This window comes from Geospiza fortis, unplaced genomic scaffold, assembly GCF_000277835.1.
Source record: "Geospiza fortis unplaced genomic scaffold, GeoFor_1.0 scaffold23, whole genome shotgun sequence".
NCBI lineage: Eukaryota > Metazoa > Chordata > Aves > Passeriformes > Thraupidae > Geospiza > Geospiza fortis.
In genome coordinates, this window is record NW_005054303.1 from 6,782,120 (window position 1) to 6,798,997 (window position 16,878).

Consider the following 16,878-nt stretch of genomic DNA (forward strand, 5'->3'; position numbering starts at 1 on the left):
AAAGCATAGAGTAAATCCATTAACTCATGATGATACCTAAGAATCTGTGGCACCATCTGTGTTGTATAACAAGATGCTAAGCATGCCTTGTGAATTCTTCTTTCTTTGATAGAGTTGGTAGTGCCAAAGTAATTCTGTTCTCTGTACTAATACACTTAGCATGCTTATGTTTGAAGAATGAGGTGTTTGATAACAATGATGAAAGTATAAACAAAACATAAGGTTACAAGCAAACTAAGGTAAGTGTTGTTAAATTTGTTATCTCTCTGTTTTATGATATTGAAGAGAAAAAAAGATTTGAAGCATTGCCTGCAGCTGAGCACAGCTGTGAGTTGAAGTTTTGTGTGGAAGATTGAATGAAGATTCAATAGCTGTATATTTATTTTAAAATGGGGTGCATTTGTTGGAGTGAATTGCAGCTGAAGTGCAAATAGAGCTCTTCAGTTCTCAACAAAAAGTACAACATTTATGCAAATTTATCAACAAAAGGGAAAAGCTCAGAAGTCTGATTCACATTTCAAGCCGAAGGATTGAATTTAGTTTTGCAATTTGGGAATGAATCAAGCTGCTATATTTCTCATTAATCCATTATGATTCATGAAAATTGCTTATAAAATTTTGATGTGCAGGTCAATTTTCCGGAAGAGTTTCGTAATAGCCTGTTTCGTTGTACCACATCTTGGAACTTCTTAAAGGGTGGTACTTCCAGTTTCCTACTACTGATCAAAACCAGGGAGATGGGGCCAGAAACCAGGCATCTGTTTTAACCTTCAGAATACAAGGCTCTGCTTGTGACTGTAATTTGGAGTTTTAGACCATTTCAAGGAAATGCTTAGATTAGGGAGTCCTGACATAAGTAAATTGCTGCCTGAATGTGGATTTATTATGTACAGTGCAAGGCTGAAAGTACCCTACCTGATGAACTGAGTAAATTCCATGCCATGGTGATGATAATCAGTGCTCTTCCAAACATGTCCATGTTTGGAACTGGTGTTGCTTGGCTTGGCTGGCATTGTCACAGCTGACTTGAGAAAATGCAACAACTTAGGTAAGGAAAGAAACCATGCAACTCAGCCTACAGCTGGAACTGAGCAGGGACAGTGGCTTTAACCCAGTTTGCATCATCAGCTGTGGGTGCAGCCCACTTCTAAAACAAAAAACTGTGATCTGTGCAGCCCTCTGCAGCTGGATGCATCTACATTTGTTCTGAAGAAAGATGGAAAATGCTAATATGGGTACAGTTTTAAGCTAGAAAGGTTACTGTTTAAATTTGAGATTTCAGGTAATTTTTAGGTAATTTTTAAAAAAATTGCCTTTGACTTGAGACCAGGAGTCTTAGACCATGGTGGAAATATCTGCTACAGCTTCCATTAATGTGTCTTTTTGAATAAGAAATTTGTAAAGTCTTACACAACCAGCACAGGAGCAATGTGCTTTTTAAATTCTGTTTTAAGAGTGTGTGGTGTCCTTCCATACCTGATCTGTATATAGGTACAAAAACTGAAAATGCTGGGGCTTTTTGGCAGTTTCTCCTGGATATAATTGCTATGAATCCTACCTGAACTCACTGTCTTTGTAGTTTCTAAAAGAACTACAGTAGCCCAGTAGCATGTATACATAGTGCCACAACATCAGTTCTAGGGAGCTGAATGAAAGTAGATGATCAGTCACTCCTTGTTAAACTGCTGAGTTTTAATACTGTGCTCAGTACACAGAGGTATCAAATATATATATATGTGTGAGTATATATATATATATCTATCTTGTACTATGCACTGTCTTTGCCAATCTGCATATTGTGGAAGTCTTAACTTTTTTTTTTCTCTGACAGCAAAAATGACTCAATGTTCTGGATTTTATTGCAGCATCATTTCTCTGTTTCCATAAATTGATCTTATTTTATCATCTTGCACTTTTTGTTGATTTTCAATATCTTTTTAGACAGTTTTCTTTGTGTTTACTTGGATATTTAAAACAGCATACAAAGATGTAAAGAACAGGAAACACAGCATAATCTGGGACAGATGTGTGGAAACAATCAGATTTGTGAAAGCCCTTCATAGACCATAAGGTAGATAATGTGTAAGCATGGCATGACAAATGAGAACAGAACTTGTCTATGTATTTGTTCCATTCTCAAGACCAAGAAGCATCTTGGTCCATAAAATCAGTTTATGTAAAACACAAGCAAAAGCAGAAAATTTAAGAGCATAAACTAGCACAGAAGTGAAGATTGTTTTAGCAATTGAGGAGGCCTCAGGGCTGCCTCTGACTCACAAAGCCCAAGCAGAACAATCCTGGCAGTACAGTCAGTGCCTGTTCCCAGAGCAGCAGTGCTGGGCTGTAGAGCTGGACCATAACCATGTCTGTCATGAAGGAAGGAGCACCTTGAGAGACTGGCACAGCTCTCCTAAGCTTGGCATGATGGCTCATATTTGAGGTTCTGTGTCACTTCATGCAGCTCCTCCTGCTCAATGAATGGAACTTTGATGCATGGAAAAACTGAGCAAAGTGAGGGTTTTCTGAGAGGCTTCTATGAGAATGTTTATTATTTCAGAGTGGCAGGTATATTCTAAATAATGACCTTTCTTAGATTTAGAGTCCTGTGGTTTACAGACTGAACACTTTGGCTTAATTTCAAACTGAAAAGCTGTCAGAACATCACTAGGGATTTTTCCTTACAGACTTTTCTGGACAGATTCCAGCAACAGTAAGGCTGTTCATTGTTGGGGAAACTGGTTGTGCTCCCATTTTCTACAACCTTTGGCAAGCTTCAAAACAAAACATCAAAAACCCCACAAAAATCTGTAAATGTTTGCAGCTCTTAAAGCTGCCATCTTCCACTTCCTAGGAGCACAGAAAGCTCTCTGAAGTTTAAGTACTCTTAACTTTTCAGTTGAGGAGTGTTTTCTAATTTGTTGGTTGCTTTGCCCAGTAAAATAATCATCTGAAAAGGGAGAATCTGTTCAGTTGGTCTATGTGGTGGTTCCTACCTGCCCCTTTTTTGGTCCTGCAGAGCTCTCATAGGGCATGACTTCATGCTCTTGGTATATACAGGCATGAAAAATCTTTTTCCAATTTCTCTTATATCCACCATAGACTAGCAGCACAAGATCTCATGAAAATCAATTCAATAACTTCCCACTTTGCTCTGGGACTTCCAATTGTCTTCTTCTCATTTTTTCTGTATCTTTTTTGCTTACAGCTGTGCATTTGCCTCTGACATTGTCCCTGTTGTACCACAAGCAGTGTGGTACCTCAGAGAGCAGGGTCCTGCTTGGATGCTGCCATGAGCAGCAGCTCTCAGCTGAGCAGCTCTGCACCCTGTTAAGTGCAGTTGCTTTGCAGTAGCCTGAGTTGATTTTGGGCTGGTTCTGTGGCCCATGCAGCCAGTGCTGCCTCCCTGCCCCTCACAGTGCCAGCACAGCTCCTGGTCCCCTGTGACACGGACTGCCAAGAGTCACCTTGCAAGGCTGATCCCTCACCAGAGCTCTCAAAAGGAAGGAAAGGAGGAAATCACGCCTTGTAACACCCCACACACCCTGATATAAATATCTCTCTGCATCAGAAATAAGGTTACTGTCTTACCTTCCTGTCCCTAGACACCTGCCACCCAAACTGCAGTGTTTGTGTTACTCAGGGAAGCCATGCACTGCCTTGGTCTGGATGAAAGCAGTGTACAGGCAGCATCCCCCTGAGCAGAGTTAATGCTGATACATTGAACCATCCTTCTTCATCAGTGGGACGGTAGAGAAGGATAATTTTCCCCTTCATTCTTCTTGACCCTGGGCTTTCAATAGATGGTAGTGACCAGCAGTGTCGCCTTAAGCACTGTGAGAAGGAAGAAAGCTTAAGCTTGTTCTTGGGTGGGGAAGATGCATCAGTGTGGAATTACTGGGATGGAGTTACCACAGCTTGAGAAATCTTGGATTTGGCTCTTAAAGTTCTGCTAAAATGTATATGCATCTTCTTCTTTTGCATGAAGGTATTTTGGTATTGTTTGAACAGGCAGATCTGATGAGCATGCAAATACACAAGGCCATCAGACTTGCCTGTAAATAGTTATGGGGATTTTTTCAAATACATACTTTATTCCAAATAAAACTTAAATAACATTAGCCTAAAAATACTTGGGAGTTATTTCTCTTTTAGGAGGTACTTAGTAAATAATACAGTCACTTCAATATGCTTTGTAACTTCAGTTTCACATTTTCTGCTTTTAGAAGATTTATTCCATGAGTTCTACAGATTTAATATATAAACATGTACTGTTAAAATTAGTTCTGGTCTGTTTAAAAACTTTAAAAATGGAAGTTTATAGACTTCCATTTGGTGTGACAGTATGTTACTTTCTGTGTTTGTCCTGACCTACCAAGTTCTTTACATCTTTGTTGTTTTGTATTTTAACATACCTTTGGTATGATTGCAGTATCTTTTAGCAACTACTCAGATATTATATATATTGTAGTGTAAGATTTGTCTTCTCTTTCCCACTTCCTTTTGCTTCTGCATTCTTTTCATTGAGGCTCCCGACTGAATATGAGAGGAACGGGAGATTTGAGGGCTCAAGGTGAGGGTAAAATTTTTGTTTAAAACGTTACTTAGGTGAGTCTGAACCTTTCTTCCCTTGATTATGTGGCATAGTGGCTTCAGGCAGCAGCTTTTTTTATTCATGTAAGTCACTGGAACTAAACAAAGAAGCATTTCTGTCTGCAAAACAGCTATTAAAGCACTGACTGACTTGGTTCTAAAATTTCATCTTTCCTGTTGCCTTTTTCCTTGTGTGTTTTTTTTTTGCATTTTAGTCATTGTAATTTGCTGTTGTTGTGTAGATGTGTAGATGAGTGGTCTCTAGTGAGGCTGTAAATGTGTGGAATAACCACTGAAAGGTGATAAGATATTTCTCATCTCCAAAATCACAGGTAGTTTAATATTTTTCATGTTATACTCTTCTTACAAAATCAACATATCAAAAAATATTAGAAATTATCAAACTGCTGGGTTTGCCGACTGTTTTCAAGTAGAAAAAGCTTCCAAAAATAAAATGAGCATTGAATAAAAATTGGGGTTTTCCCTGGCCCTTTACAGCCCTATTAAATTAAAACCTTTAAACAAAATACTGTTTAATTTGTGTGATGAATTTTGTAACATCTGGCAAATCACATTGCATAGTCTTATGATTCTCACAGTCACAAGAAATCTTTTAATAGAAGAATTATGAAATAGGTTATATTTGAGAAATATATTTATTTAGTTGTGGCCTTGCTATCACTTTTTATTTAACTTTTTCATAACTGCCTGCTAAATAGTAGTAGAAATAAAATGTGGTGTAACCATTGCCATCTCTTTCAAAGAGCAGCTTGGCTTAATATGGAGGCTCAACATGAGACCTAAACTGCATGGTTGGGGGCCAGTCAGGTTAGCTAATAGTTAAGTATGACAGTCAATATATTTAATTAAATTTGAAGAGGTGACTGGCAGTGTACAAATATTCACAAAGCAAATCTGTATTTTGTCCCTGGAGGTCCAAATGTAGTTCCTTATTCTTTAGCTGCATGACTACTGATGTTAATTTAAATAGAAGGATGATTGCAAACTAGAAATTTCTGGAACATTTCTTTCCTTTGTCCTGTTTAACTTTACTTATCCATACCAAAAGAAAAGCGCTTTTATTAAAAAAAAAAAAAAAGTTGCAGATTTGGGAAACACACCTTCAATATTTTGTGCTTCATCTCTTAAAAGTGTGGCAGCAATGGCACCCTCTCACCATCTTTACAAACTGTGTTGAAGAGGTGTCTAATAGTGACTTCCAGCTCTCTTTATGCACATCCCCCTCAGAGGCACTTAACTGCAGAGCTTGTAGCTGCAGAGGATTCCATCACTTTGCCTCTGTCAGTGGTTGGTATTTAATGAATTACTGACCAGCTCAGGAGGAGGCATCTCCTCTCTGAGCAGCCCCCAGGGTGTGTCCCTAGGGATCATCTCAAACACGCCCCAGCAGGAAGGCCAGAGTGGAACTGAGCCAGCCCAGGTCTGGGGGCTCAGGGTGACCCTGGGCAGCAGGTGGGTGACCCTGGTCCTGCTGTCTTTCCTTCTGCTTGCAGCCAGCTGCTGTGGGGCTCCAGGGGCCCTCCCAGGGCTCTGTCTCCTGGCTGCTGCCCGGGAGGAGGTGCAGAGGAACACCCAGCACCTTTGTGCATGGGCTCACCCCATTCTGTGTAAGTGGGCACCTCCCAGGGCCTGGGTGAGCGCCTCCTGCCACAGGGAGCTGTTATTTCCATGTTCCAGAAACTTCTAGCACAGAGCTGGTGTTTCAGCTGCCCGCGTGGCCCAAGAGTAGAGTTTTGAGCAGAACCTGCCTTAAAATCGAGTTGTAGGTTCTGCATGTAGTTCTGCCTCCAGAAGGTCATTGTCCCCGTGCTCCTGAATCCAGTGAGTGCCAGTTGTGTCCCAGTGAGTGCCATACCTTCGTTCCAGCCCCAGCAGCTACAGCTTTCCCTGTGTGTGTGTGTCCAGCAGCTGGGGGAGCAGGGCTTGGCCACAGCCAGAGCCTCCAGTGCTGCTCTGGTGTGGGTTGAGTGGTGGCTTCACTAAGGTGGCCCTGGGGAGGGTGGCTGGCCCTGCTCACTCGGGAATTCCTGTCTTTCAGCCGCAATGTAGCCGTGGATCAGAAGGACGAGAACAAGGAAGCCAAGCCTCGGTCGCTGCGTTTTACCTGGAGCATGAAAACCACCAGCTCCATGGATCCCAATGACATGATGAGGGAAATCCGAAAGGTCCTGGATGCCAATAATTGTGACTATGAACAAAGAGAGCGTTTCTTGCTTTTCTGTGTCCATGGAGATGGGCACGCAGAAAACCTCGTCCAGTGGGAGATGGAGGTGTGTAAACTGCCAAGACTGTCCCTGAACGGAGTTCGCTTTAAGCGGATATCGGGAACATCCATAGCTTTCAAAAACATTGCTTCCAAAATTGCCAATGAGTTAAAGCTGTAACAAGAAAAAAAAATAGTTGAGTTGTAAATTAGTTAGCAATTTAAAGTGTTTTTGAGAATTCCGATGGAAATGTATAGAATAACATTTAGGCAATAACTTCTGCATCCTTCTGAATAGTGATATTAAAAAAAAGCTGCTGAGCTGGGAGGGAGAGTTGGACTTTTTTATAAGTGCACTACAGCATTAAAGTTGCCTACTATGTAAAATATTACCCCTTCTGCTTTATTTCCATTGCTCCTAAGTCTTTGACAACAAATTGAAACACAGAATATATTCATTTAAATATGCCTCCTGTTTGTGTGGATGTGTGAATGTACAGTATGTGTGTATAATATATAAAGTATTATATGTAAACGATTCATTTACAACATCGAGCTGTACCAGTACCTCTTTTTGGGCTAATTTTGGTGCTAAAAATTGAAATGGCCAAGGAGGAAACACTTGAGTTAATATTTAAAATGACTGAAGCATTAACCAGTAAACGCAGGTTTACAGTTCACTGCTGTGTTAAGAAAAAAGTGTGTGAAGGGTTTGGATTTATGGTTGTGAACATTATTAGTCCTGTTTTCTAAGTAGATCTCATGAGATGATTAAAAATTCACTTCTACTGAGTAAGTCTTGCATTATATTTTGCCCACCTATTTATTATTTGTCTGAATCAAATTTTAATAATGTAGTTAATTTGTGCATTAATATTTGGGTAAACGCTTCCATTCTTCTGCTTCTGCTAAACTACTAAAACTGTATCTTTGTCCTTTTGGCTTACGAGTATTGATCGCAGCTAAGAACGTTTCTCTGTTGTTCCTCTAGGGAATGAGGCAGTGTAAAAGGAGGTGCTAATTGCTGAGTAGTGGTTTTCTTTCAGCGCGAGTTTGCCACGTTAGACTAGGTCAGATACAAAGCACAAAGGAACTCCCAAATCATGGCCATTCTCTGCCAGCTCCGAGGCCTTGCTGCACATTGGGCAGTGCTGTCCCTCACCTCCTGGGCACCCTCAGCACTGAAACCCAAAAGTGCGAATCACATTGGCTCCTGATCTGCTCTGTCCGAAGTCCAGCTTGCCAAACTACAGCCATAGGCAGGAGCAGTTGAAGCTTTTCCTTGCAGCTCTCCCAGCGTGTTGCCCCTTGGCTCGGGCTGTGCTGCTGTGGATGGCTCTGTGCCAGCGTGTCTGTGTCCCCATGCTGCCAAGGGAGTCCCCTGTCCCTGTCCCCGCGCAGTGTGGCACCTGCCCCGATGAACTCTGATGGCCAGCTAGCTTTGGGTAGGACATGGAGCTGCTCTGGGACAGCCCCCACTTTTTAACCATCCCGGCAGTGAAAGGGATTTGATTTTGCAAACTAGAACGAGGAGATTTCTTCACATGTGTTTTCCTACTGATACTCGGTTTATTTCATCGAGGACTTGTGTAGATAATACCCTGCATTATCTACTTGACTTTTTGTATTAATGTTTTGTGGTTATATTTCAGTGAAGCACTTACGCATGTACTTAACATGTGCTTTAAACTGGAGCCTAAATTTGCATTTTAAATTTGCAGTGAGCTAATAGTTACTCATAGTACACAGTTCAGATTTGACCCGAGGTGAAAATGCAAAGTCCTTAATATTTTGCAAGTTAGTTCTTGTGATCTGTAGTCTGTGAAGGCAGCAGATTTCCCCTCTCTTTCCCCCCTAAGCATTGGTATTGATTATGCTAGTTTAAAGGGTAATCATAGTTGTTAAATGTAGTAAATATTCCTGAATTTGCATTTTATTCTCTGTATATTCTGTATCATGCCATGGCTTGAGAACTCCAGGTGCTACCGGAGTTCAGTTGGCTTTCAGTGCTCTGCCCATGCCTGTGCTGCTCAGTATGGGTTTTTTCCATGAAAACTCCATTTTGTAATAGCAATAAGACATTTCAGGGCAGTCATTGTACTTTCTCAGGTGAATGGTCACCTATCCTTTCACTCCCTACATTTTAAGCACTCCTCCAAATGTATTTTTTTCACCTGGCAGTGCACTTTGTTGTCTGAACTGAAAAAGTGTTCTGATAAATTATGTAAATCTGTATTCGATGGAAGTTCCAAAAGGTTTCATATTAAATGTTTTCTGAAATACTCTCTTCCTACTTCACCTGTTAAGTATGTAAGTGTTTCTAAAAAGTGCACCAGTATCATACTTTGGATATTTAAAGTTTGTACTTTGGTATTTTTCTTAAAGTGTTCTCAAAAGGTTCTTTCAGTAAATCTTTATTTGAGGTATAAAAAAAATCACTTATTATGATCAGAAAAATATTTTTAACAGCTTCCTTCCCAAATGCCTTGTAAAATTACCTTGTGTGAGACTATTTAGCACCCTACATGCTTGGTGTTCAAGCCTTTGGGAGCTGCCTGGGAAAGAAAATTCTTTCTTCAGCTCTCCGAACCAAAGATGAATTGCTTCCCCAGCACAGGCTTTTTACCTGTTCATATTTCTTGGGAATCTCTGTAGGTTTGCAGGCACCACTGCTGATGGGACTCTGCAGAACCACACCTGGTTTTTCTCACCTTAAGGGGCAAGTTTTAAAAATAATCAGAGGTCACTGTGTGGTGAGGAGGCAGCAGCAGGTCTCGGTGTTATCAGACACCTGAACAGCAACCAAGAAGCTGGTTTGTTTTTTTTTTTTTTTTCTTATTTCGTGACATGGCTGAGTCCTGGAACGTGTGGTCCAAGTGCTGTGTTAGGGGCTGATTGTAATGGGCTCATGGCTGAAGGTTTGCATCGCTGAAACCTGTGTCAGCCTGCACTGATGACATCATCTGATTGCTGGATCTGGCAGAGGAAAATGTGTTAAGAGTTTGGGTTGTGGGGTTTTACTTTATCAAATAAAAGCATTTAAAGATACATACATAAAACAATGAACACTGAGCAGGAACAAATTCAGATACACTTTTTCTTATGCAGACCTTCCCTGTACTTAGGATTTCTGAAACATTTCAGTTTATTTGACCTCTTTACAGGACCTGAGGTCCGTGACCATATTGAGAAGTAGATGGGTAGGCTGGAGGAACAGCTAGTTCTGCTGGGCTAAATGTTTTGCACACTACTTCTTTTCAAGCAACAGCATCTGGTCCAGTCTTTGGGGATTTAAAGACTTACAATACAGATTTGGGCAAGGTTTAGCTTTTTTTCTTGCATTACACTGAGGCTTCAAGATCAAATATAGCATGATACTGTATCCTTTTTTTTTCAATTACAGAAGTTTGTGTCAAGATAAATTAGATTATTTATAAAAATATGGAATTAATATCCACACATTTATGTTGCAGGAATGAAGTACAGGGTTCAGTAGTCCTCCCAGTCATATGGAAAGACTGTGGCATATCTGGAATTTAAATAAGAGCTGTCTCCAATTCAGTTAAAAGCTCAGCTATACGTGGGCCCGTTGGGATAATGTGTAGTTGCTTTTAATCAGTATTTCCCACAGCTGCTGTGTCACAGACCATGTTGTGGATTGCAATTTAATTAGGCCTGCAGCCAGCCCAGAGAGCTGTTCTCCCTGTGCAGCCCTGGAGCAGCAGTGTGTGCCCCCTGGGCTGGACCCTGCTCAGTCACAGTGGCCACTGTCCCCAGAGGGCTCAGGTACCCCCTGGGTGTGGGCAGAGGCCCCTTGAGCCAGTGTCACTCTCTGTATTTCAGGGAGGGGCTGGTTGGGTGTTTCTTGCTGTGCTATCTAAGACCACATCTTTTCTTAGTAACCTAAAGTGTTAAGTATTTAGAGAATTTCAGTAGTTGATGGTATTTCTGCCATCTGGGGTGGGGGTGGGGGGGGGTCATACTAATGTGACATTTTGGTTTCTGATTTACACTGCAGATGTTTAGGAATAAATACAGTTTTGGAAAGCTGGTACCACTGTGCATTAACATTTAATTTTAAATATATAGGCTTGTAACTGTCAATACTACTCATTTCTGTAAGTTTTCACAGAAAAGTCCTGGAGCTTTCCAGTAAAGACAGGCTCCTGTTATTACAGGTCACTGGTGCTGCCAATTAAACCCCTGATTTGACATTCTGATGAGGTGGAGTTTTGAAAATTGCACCTTTGATTGGAGTTTTTCCCCTCCAGTAGCAGTGAATCATTTCATTGATTTCACCACTGACAATTACTCCATCACTTCGTAGAATAAACTGTTATCCAGCAGGAAGGGGTGTGAGCTTTGGATAAAGTTCAACCTAGAGAAATTAATAATATGTTAGAAGTTCAACTTTTTCATACCCAAGACCAATCAGAATCTGCATTGCAATAGCAGTAAATGCTTAAAGAAAGCCAAGAACAAGGGGGATGTTGGAATTGCTGTCTCTGTGTGTGCTCCTTACTTCCGGCGAACTTAAGAGCAAGAAAAAGTTTAATTTTTAAAATTTTTGCCTTTAAGAAAAAGGCAAACCAGTAAACTTGGATAACTTGATGGTTTTCATGTTCCTGTTTCTGCCAGTCTCTTTTTAGTGCATTACCAGGTACTGCCTACCAGCAAAGGGGCTGGATAAAAAGAGCAAAACCATGGAGGAACAGTCTCTTAACCACTCAGTGCTTCTGAAATTGAAATAGTTTGGTATTCAAAACAAAGGAATTTGAAAGACCCTTAACTGTTCTCTTTTAGCCTTCTAAGAATGCTTTAACCTTTGGTACAAACACCAGGCTCTTGTTCCAGCACTAACAGAAAACAGAAGGGTGTCAGTACAAACGCTATGAATCTTGCAAGTATCTCTGCACAGAAGCCACATTCAGGGCATTAATTGTCAGCTGTTGGGTGTTCACCTTCACCTAGGAGTGCCATGAACACCTTGTAGTGGTTGTGATCTAGCAGGTAAGATGTTTATTGCAGGGGGGAAAATGCTTTTGCTTGGTTTTTGCTTATGTGTGCTGAGCACTTGGAACAACGTCAGACTGGGATGTAAAATCCATGAGAAGTGGCCATGGTTATGGTTGCTGTGGGAACCACAGCATGGAGTTTCAAGGCATAGATATGTTGCAGTTCTCATTCCATTTATACCCTTATGTTATCATTTAACATCCTTAAAAAATTCAGGGCATAAAACCAAAATATTTGTACAGTTCATGTTTCCTTGTAGTTGCTGATCACATTGAATGTATTAGGTGAATAAAATCAGATAACAAAACAGCTCACCACGAAAATAATTCTGTTAAAACATATGGGGATGCAAAATCAGAAAGCAAAATTCTACTGGCATTTCAATCACGTGGTTTTCAATCATTGTCCTGTCTTGAGGTATAATCCTGTTTTCTTGGAGGTGCCTCTTACCAAGACCTCAGCGTGAGCACCACAAACAGCAGCAAACAGCAAAGCCTCTGAGCATGGAATAATTTCCTCCCCTGGCTCACACAGTCAAAGGGATGAAATGAAGTGTTTTCACACGTGTTCCCACATGGATGGGAAAAACACACTGATAGGAGCTGGGAGGAATTGTCACAACGATCCAGTGTCTGTGGTGCCCAGAGGAGCAGGGGCTGGTGGTGGGGTGTGCCTGCTGAAATGTCCAGGATGGGTGGGTGGATGGATGGATGGATGGATGGATGGATGGATGGATGGATGGATGGATGGATGGATGGATGGATGGTCGGTCGATCCCCTCTGCGCGGCAAGGCGAGCTGCAGAAGGACGTGCAGTGTCTGCAGCGGCCACAGGATGTCTCCCAAACGCAGAAACTGCTCGGGTTGGAGTTCTCCTGGAATTTATTTAGAAAAAAACCTCCATGGATCACTCCCTCCCTGCGATTTCACATCAGTTATCGGTGTTACCATCTGCTCGGACAACTTTCACTTTATTACGGCAGGAAACTGACCACAAGGTATCGATGGAAACTGTATTTTTCACCTTGAAACACAACCTAATGATACTTCTATTTTTTTATTCAGTTGCATTGCTTTCTGAGCTGAAGTGCAGTTCCAATGGTCTTTACCTTTCCCATGGAAAAGCTATGGGGCTACAAAGCCCTTTTTCATTTCTTTGTTAAGCCTTGTTCAGTCTCCTTTCCTAGAAAACGACCATGTCAGGCAGCATGCTCTTCTGCTGAGAAGAGCAAAAGTCATATTGAATATTTAAATTCATTTGCAGCTCATTTTACGAGTAAGAACCTTCAGTTTCCTCTTCAGAAATTTAATTACTGAAGTTATTTTGCTGTTCATCCTTTAGTAATCAGTCTAATCAAGGCTGTAAATTGCAGCCAGCCTTTTCTAAAATAATCTGGGATTGCTTGTCATTTATATTCCACAGTATTAGTAACTCTCTAAAGCTTTATGCCGGGCATTTTCCATGCCTGCAGTCTATTTTATTCTTCAAACAAATCATGTCACATGTGCTTCAAGTAGGCAAGAAGTGAAACTTCCTTATTTGCTCAGGAGATTTTTTCAAATTGCATATTTTGCTCCAGCTTTCACTTGTACTGTAATCCAAGTTTTGCTGTTGTGGGATTAATAGTGACTGGTACTAATATTTATCACTGGGGTGTTTGGACTTGGCAAGTGGGAATGGGGAAGCTGTTTATTTCAGGCTCCTTGGTGCTTGTTCTGTGAAGGAGTCCTGTGTCTCATCCCCTCCTTCCTGCAGTCCCAGAACCATGGGCTGCTGCTGAGCCCTTTTCTGAGCCTCTCAAGGCAATTCCTGGAGTGTTGGTTGTGGTGAGAGGCGTGCACAGGGTTCACCCCGCTGTGTGTGACAGCAGCGGGGGCAGCAAAAGCAGAGTTGGGAAGTCCTGTTCCTCATCACTGATCTGGGAGCAGCCACCAGAGTCACTTTGTTAGGTCAAATATATTTTAGTGGTTTTATCTAACTGACCCTGTGATGAACCTCTTTATCCTTGGCTTTCAAAACTTGTTGCTTACTCCTTATCTCCAGAGACAAGCCTTGGCTGAACCCTTCTGAGCTAAGTCTTGCTTCAAGGGACAGTCCCTTTTTAAGGTCTCCTGTGGTGTCAGAGCTCCATGAGTCTACAGACCAGATCTGTGAGTGCTTTTCTGGCTGGAGAAAGAGTCCAAGTGCTCTGGGGTCCCTGAAGCATCCCATGCTGCTCTGTGGTGCAGAGCATGGCAAGAGCAATGGGATCTCAGTGCTCAGTGGCTGAAGTGAATCCAGACCTGCAGGATGGCTTAGCTCAATTAAAGCCAAGGCTGTAATGAATCTAGAATTTAGAGCAGTCTCTAGGATAGGGGGAAAGAGAGACATGAGTTCTGGATGGCTTCAGTTCCTGGGTGTTTTCCAGACCTCTCATTAGGGAATCAACCACCTCACCAGAGCACTCTTTATTGGGTGTATTCTGTAATGCAGGGGGCAGAGATGGGCAAGGAGCACAGAACACCCCAGAGGGGCTGGGAGGCCTCTGGGTCCTCATGGATGGGGCAGGGCTGTCCTGCTCCTGGGGCTGTCAGGGAGCAGCCTGCTCTCACTGCAAGGCTGCCACAAGCAGGAGGAAAAGCTTGTCCTGGCCATGTTGCTGTGGGAAACCACATCCATTTTTCTTCCTGGTTGCCCTTTAGCTCCACTCAGACATGGAAATAAATACTGCAAGGTGAAAAGGGAGACATGGTGGGAGCTTACTAGTGACAGAAGAGGAGCTCAGTGAGCACCACTTCAAAGGGCCCCTTGCTTGTGTGGCTTTGAGTCTGGAGCTCAGTGCACTGTTTCCCAGTTTGTCTCACAGTCTGCTGGAACAAACAGCTCCTGGAGTGAAGCTGCAGCCCACAGGAGCTGCATGGAGGGGCTCATTCCTCTCAGGGCACAAGCAGGGAGGTTCCTCTCTGACCCTTCTGCCTTGCTCACTTGCAGGTGCCACAGCTCCAGGAGGCACAGACTGAGCCCAAGCTCTCACACACAGTGTGTGGCCACATGAGGCTTGTTTCTCTGGGAAACCAGCCCAAAAACTGCGACAGTTCACAGCAGGGACCAGAGCTGCTGGCCAAGAGGCATCTCATCTTTAAAGGTCACTTTTTAGGTCAGAGCTGCACTCAGGGTGAATCCTGATGGAACAGGGGAGAATTCTGCTGGGTGCAAAGGGGAGCTGAGCTCTGCTTTGTGCACCAAATAACTTGGGTAGTTTAAAATATCAAAGATGCTTCTCCAGTTTTCTGTCTACTGCTGACATTATGAGCTGGGTCTGCCAGGGTGGGCGTTGCATGATGCAAAATAGTCAGGAAAAAAAATGGTCTTATGTCTGGCTAATTCTGCTGAAGGAATGGGGAATTGTGGAACCACCTTTGCAAAGCAGTAGAAGTAAAGGCAGTGACAAAGGCATTCATCAAGGATAAAAATAAAGCAGAGGGACGAGAGCCAAGGTTTATAGGGACAGACACATGCTGTTTATTTAACCAGCATCCAGCACTTCTCATTAACTTACTATTACCTCTACCTTACCCTCCCCTTCTGTCCTCCAACAACATGTAAGAATAAAGAATGCTTCATCCTTGCCTTTTTTTGTCACTCAGATGATGCCTTCCCCATTTTTCTGTCTCGGGAGCAGTAGCATTCCACATTTCATTGCAAAGCTGAGTTTCATTGATCTAACAGCAGAGTTCAGGGAAGGCAGGGGATGAAAACAACTCCTAAATTGGGACTGAACCAAAGATAGACATGCTGCTAAAGGAAAAACCAAAAGCCTGGAAGTAAAGCTCTGGATCAGCACAGTGCTGCATTGAAATTTGTGGTTATGCTGATTGCACCTGTTACACTGGCTATGCTGGAGGATTTTCTGGATGCCTCACAGCCAGGCTGTAGGTGTGGAAGTGCAATGCAGAAGAGGAGGCACCCCCAGACCTGATGGTGACTAACCAAGGCTGGCACAACATTCAAGCTGAGAACTGAGCCTCAAGCTCTTCTCAAAGGGGACTGAACACCCACCTGGCTGCAGAGCACCCTGCAGCCTGGCTTCTGCTGCAAGGGGCATAAAAACAGATTGCCCATGGAAAAGGTTGCCATCTCCAGTTGTGGATGCCCTGTCTCTGGAACAGTTCAAGGCCAGCTTGGATGAAGCTTTGAGCAGCCTGGTCTAATGGAAGGTATCCCTTTCCATGGAAGGGGAGGTGGAACTAAATGGTCTTTAAGGTCCCTTCCAACCCAAATCATTCTGTGACTCTATGAGCAGCTTATTTAGCTCATAGACCCAATTTATGCAGCTTGGGAATACCCAATGAGCTGCTTGTCCTCATTTAGAAATCAGTGCATGTGCAAAGAGTTTGCAGTCACCAGCAAACCTGGGCTCCCAGACCAGTTCTTCAGCCCACAGCTGCTGGTGCTTGTGGTGCTGTACAACTTGCTGTTGAGCCTGAAGGGCACAGAGCCTCCTTTCCTCATGTTTCTGGGGCAGACAGCAAAGGAAATGAGGTGTTAAACCCAGTAGGAGCTAGAACACAGCCCTGCTCAGCCTTGATGCCACCGGAGACAAAAAGGGCTGCCAGCAATCCCACTCACCAGCTGCCATGAGGAAAATCCTAGAGTGTGCTGAGATTTAGGGAAAGGTACTAAAATCTGTCTCTGTGGGTGATGGGGGTCCCTAAATAGGCCATGTCCTGAGGCAGGAGACTGAGCAGAAATGGAGGTAAATCTAGAGGAGGAAAGGTTGGGCTGATCTAATCTTGGCTTCTATTTTCAAGCAGGTGGAATAGATCTATGGATTTGAAAAGAGAGTAGCAGCAGCTCCTTCCCTTGGCACACTTCTCCCAGGCATTGCTGGAGGATTGGGTCAGTTTTTGGGACAGTCTCTTGTTCCTCCTCCCAGTGCTTATAACAGGGACCCGCTGCCAGAGTGTGGTCACAGTGGTCACCCCTGCCTGCAGCAAGGGTCCAGCATGGCAGTCCTGGAAGCAGCACAAGAAACAAAAGCCCCCCTGGCACATCCCTCTCCAGGTGGG

At 42.9% G+C, this 16,878-nt stretch overlaps 1 protein-coding gene across 1 annotated transcript in view; it reads left to right on the plus strand.

Annotated features, from left to right (window-relative positions):
- Positions 1-9,249, plus strand: part of MARK3 (microtubule affinity regulating kinase 3) — a 53,744-nt gene extending 44,495 nt beyond the window's left edge. The window contains exons 18-19 of the mRNA XM_031066185.1: positions 4,526-4,570; positions 6,650-9,249. Coding sequence (XP_030922045.1) covers positions 4,526-4,570; positions 6,650-6,995 — 391 coding nt within the window. The 3' untranslated portion in view covers positions 6,996-9,249. The remainder of the gene's footprint in view (positions 1-4,525; positions 4,571-6,649) is intronic.
- Positions 9,250-16,878: the final 7,629 nt, after the last annotated feature.